Source organism: Apteryx rowi, unplaced genomic scaffold (genome assembly GCF_003343035.1).
Source record: "Apteryx rowi isolate R43461 unplaced genomic scaffold, aptRow1 scaffold_1908, whole genome shotgun sequence".
NCBI lineage: Eukaryota > Metazoa > Chordata > Aves > Apterygiformes > Apterygidae > Apteryx > Apteryx rowi.
The window spans coordinates 15,002-18,854 of record NW_020448206.1 but is presented as its reverse complement, the minus strand read 5'-3'; the positions used below and the strand labels follow the sequence as shown (position 1 = coordinate 18,854).

At 58.8% G+C, this 3,853-nt stretch overlaps 1 protein-coding gene across 2 annotated transcripts; it reads left to right on the top strand.

Annotated features, from left to right (window-relative positions):
- The first annotated feature begins 433 nt into the window (after positions 1-433).
- LOC112964471 (myelin-oligodendrocyte glycoprotein-like) lies at positions 434-3,811 on the top strand. 2 transcript variants are annotated; one of them, XM_026062629.1, is made up of 3 exons: positions 434-633; positions 2,621-2,737; positions 3,290-3,811. In XM_026062629.1, the coding sequence occupies exons 2-3, from the start codon at positions 2,638-2,640 to the stop codon at positions 3,670-3,672; spliced, it is 483 nt and encodes a 160-aa protein (XP_025918414.1). In that variant the 5' UTR covers positions 434-633; positions 2,621-2,637; the 3' UTR covers positions 3,673-3,811. The 2 variants fall into 2 exon arrangements, with proteins under 2 accessions (XP_025918414.1, XP_025918413.1); XM_026062628.1 differs by lacking the exon at positions 434-633 and adding an exon at positions 942-992 and having other exon boundaries at positions 3,290-3,806.
- The last annotated feature ends 42 nt before the right edge of the window (positions 3,812-3,853 follow it).

Here is a 3,853-nt window from a genome sequence, read left to right as displayed (position 1 = left end):
CAGTAGCTGAGAGTGTTGCAGTGTCTGGGGCTGCAGAGATCACCTTGCCCAGGGATCTCACCTGGGAGCTCCTCATGGCCCCCACCTGCCCTTGGACCATCCATTCCTCCTCCATCTGAAGCAGCAGCCACCCTGCACACACTGTCATTGCTGTGTGTGTGCATGGTGGGAAGGAAGGGCTGGGGTCTCCCATGCTGCTGTCCCCTGTGATGCCACCTTGGTGWGACTGCTCCAGCAGGGCCAGCCTCTCTGGCCACTGCTGTCCCCCCAGGAGGAAATGCCACTGGGATGTGGCCCTCTTGATTGCCCTCTCCCCAGGCCGTGTCTCACTGCCCATTCAGCCCCCCGTGCCCCTGGGCTCTCTGCTTCCATGTGTGCTGCAGGGAGGGCTTTGGGTCAGTGGTGGGGGTGGAAGACGCCTGAACTGCACCAGGGTCCCTCTGCCAGACACAAGTTCCTTATGCTTGCTGGAGTCTCGGGGCTACGTGCCAAAGCAAGCAGCCCAACCCTGCAGCATCTGGAGAGCCTGCCCCATTGCCTCCTGGGGACAATCCCTCGGAGGGTGCGTCCAAAGGGGCAAAGGCTGGAGCGGTTGGGCGCACCCTGGAACCTTGTGCAGCTCAGACACGTCTGGTGAGTGACTTCTCTTTCTGGAAAGCTCCCTTCTAAAAGCAAATCTCTCCTTTTCTGTCTGCAGCACCCCCAGCTCCTGTGTGCTCAGCTTGCTCGCAGCAGGTGGATTGAGGGATCCCGGGGTGCTTTCTGTCCCCCTTGGGAATAGCTTGGTGGTGTGTCCTGGCTTTCAGGACAGAATCTTGTGCAGGGTTGGGTCTGTTTTCGGGTCAGGGAGCAGGACTGGGCACTGGCTCAGTTCTGTGGCATCCCCCTGCCCCCGGGGGAGGCTGGTGAGGGAGCGTGGGGCAGTGTGNCTTTGGCTGCTGCCTGCCTCGTCTTTGCAGGGAGAGCAGAGAAGGGCTACAAACCCGCAGCGGGTGAGTGAGTGGAGGCAGGCCCGTGGCCCGCCTGCCGTCGAGCAGCACCGGCGTGATCCGGTCTCCTCTTGTTCCTAGCAGCAGTGCTGGAGTTTTCTGGTCCAGACGGCCGCGTAGAAAAGCTCCCTTCTCTCTTTAGAAGCAAAGAGCAGGGGTTTGGGTGGTGAAGTTTTGGAAATGCTGCTCCTGCCCTGATGGCCCAGCTCCTGGCTTTGAGTGCCCCCGTCCTTTGCTCTTTGTCTCGCTGCTGGCTCAGCCCCCCATGCCGCGGGGCTCTCTGCTTCCATGTGTGCTGCAGGGAGGGCTTTGGGTCAGTGGTGGGGGTGGAAGGGAACTGAACTGCACAGGGATCCCTCTGCCAGACACCAGTTCCTTATGCTTGCTGGAGTCTCAGGGCTATGTGCAAAGCAAGCAGCCCAGCCCTGCAGCATCTGGAGAGCCCGCCCATTGCCTCCTGGGGACAATCCCTCGGAGGGTGCGTCCAAGGGGACAAAGGTTGAAGCAGTTGGGCGCACCCTGGAACCTTGTGCAGCTCAGATGCGTCTGGTGAGTGACTTCTCTCTGGAAAACTCCCTTCTAAAAGCAAATCTCTCCTTTTCTATCTGCAGCACCCCCAGCTCCTGCGTGCCCAGCTTGCTCACAGCAGGTGGATTGAGGGATCCCGGGGTGCTTTCTGTCCCCCTTGGGAAGAGCGTGGTGGTGTGTCCTGGCTTTCAGGACAGAGTCTTGTGCAGGGTTGGGTCTGTTTTGGTGTCAGGGATCAGGACTGAGCGCTGGCTCAGTTCTGTGGCAGCCCCCTGCCCCCGGGGGAGGCTGGTGAGGGAATGTGGGGCAGTGTGTGGGGCTGCAGAGCTCGCCTGCACCCGGGGATCTTGCCAGGTAGCTGGGTGCGGTTCCATGTTGACCTTGAACAGCCATTTCCTTCTTGGTCAGGAGTTGCAATAGTCCTGCCCACGCTGCCGTTTCTGGTGGGGGAAAGGAGTGGTGTGTGTGGGGTGGGTGTTGTGCTGGGGTCTGGACAAGGAAGGGAGACTTTGACTGTGGAAGGAAGTGTGAGAGTAAGGGAGGAAGCGGAGCATGTGTAGGAGGCAGGGCCAGCGAGAGCCTGGGCTGTGGGGAGGGGTGAGCTGGGTGGTGGCCCGGAGGGCATGGTGGGCTCTGCGAGGCCCTGGGCAGCCCGGGCACCTTCCCCTGCCTGGGCAGCTCCCCCGTTGCTGTCCCCTGTGACACCACCTGTGTGAGACTGTTGCAGGGAGGCTCCTGGTCCACGACTGCAGCTCTGGGCTCTGCTGCTCTCCTCCCCAGGCAGAAATGCAAGCCATGACGTTGCCCCCTTCCCTCCATGCAAGCCTCATCTTGCTCCCTGCTCAGCCTNCAGGCAGAAATGCAAGCCATGACGTTGCCCCCTTCCCTCCATGCAAGCCTCATCTTGCTCCCTGCTCAGCCTGACTCGCCCCCTTGGCTGCCTGCTCCCACTTTGTGAAGGGAGGGGTTTGTGTTGGCTGCGTGTTCGTGGTGGGGATTTGTTGGGATTTCTGGAGTGTCTGTGTCCTGGAGAAGTGCTGTCCCTTGGCCCCAGCTGCCCCTCCGTTCCCCTCATTTTTCCTTTTCCCCTCTATCTTCTCCAGGTAGAGCCTCAGGGGAGATGCAGTTTCTCTTGGGCTCTGGCTGCTCCAGCCTCGCCAACCATCTGCAGGGCGTCCTGCGTTATCTTGTGACTCTCCATGTTCTCCATCTGGGATCAGGTAGAAATGCCGTGGCCCGTGTCGGGTGGTGCAGGGCTGACGTGGACGTTGCCCAGCTGTGTCTGCCAGATGTGCGTCGCTGTGCCCAGGCACCTGTGTCAGTTGGGAGAGGGGAGGAGGTGTCAGGGAGGAGATGTGAGCCTGGAGCACAGCCCCGGTTGCGGTTCCATTTTCCCTCTTGTTCTTCTGTGGAGGATATGTATTGGGTGGGCTAGATTTTCAGTCCTCTTCTTTAAGACTTTCTTGAACTGTGTGTTTATGGAGAGTTCCCGCTCTGTGAACATGATCAGCAGGAGGTGGAAGCCCTCTCCAGGCTGATGCCAACTCCAGAGGGGGCGGGAGGATCTTTCCAGGAAACCTCCTTCTCCTTCACGTCCTCCCACTCCCTCCCCAAGTTTCTCTAGTGTCTTTGCTTTTCCCTTCTGATGCTACAATGCCCGCACCCAGCCCCTCACACAAAACTCATCCCCCTTTCTTGCAGAGCATTCAAGTCACGTATGCAAAAGCTCAGTGTGTGTCTGGTTTTCCACTGTGTCCTTCTCCATTTCACAGCGCAGCTGAAGGTGGTGGGACCAGGCCACCCTGTCACTGCCACTGTGGGGCAGAGCATTGTGCTGCCCTGTGAGCTCTCCCCCAGCTTGAATGCTCAGAGCATGGCTGTCAGGTGGATCCGGCACCACTTCTCTGGAACAGTGCATCATTACCGGGATGGAGAGGACCTGTTTGTGGAACAGATGAGAGAATATCGAGGGAGGACAGTGTTGTCTCGTGATGGCCTCAGCATAGGAAGCCTGGACTTGCGAATTGTCAGTGTCAGACCCTCCGATGATGGAACGTACGTCTGCAGTGTTGAAGGTGCTGCTGGTTATGCAGAAGCTACAGTGGAACTGGAAGTGGCAGGTGTGTTGGTGGCTCATCTGCCATTTCCACCTTAGCTGCATTTCCATGATGGTAGTTTTGGACAAGGCCAACAAGCACAGCTTACTGAAAGGGGTATGAAAATGCTCCCCCAGGGAATGGGGGAATTGCCAATGCATCGAGGGAGTGGGTGCTCTATGAGTGAAAGAGAAGAACCTTTGAAAGAGGAGGAGGCCAAGAGGGCTCTTCCCTTCAGCA

Bases quoted from the DNA above. Each gene is read 5' to 3' on its own strand.
- LOC112964471 (XM_026062629.1), top strand. From the start codon at position 2,638: ATGCAGTTTCTCTTGGGCTCTGGCTGCTCCAGCCTCGCCAACCATCTG. The intron at 2,738-3,289 runs GTAGAAATGCCG...TCCATTTCACAG, and splicing joins TGTTCTCCATCTGGGATCAG to CGCAGCTGAAGGTGGTGGGA.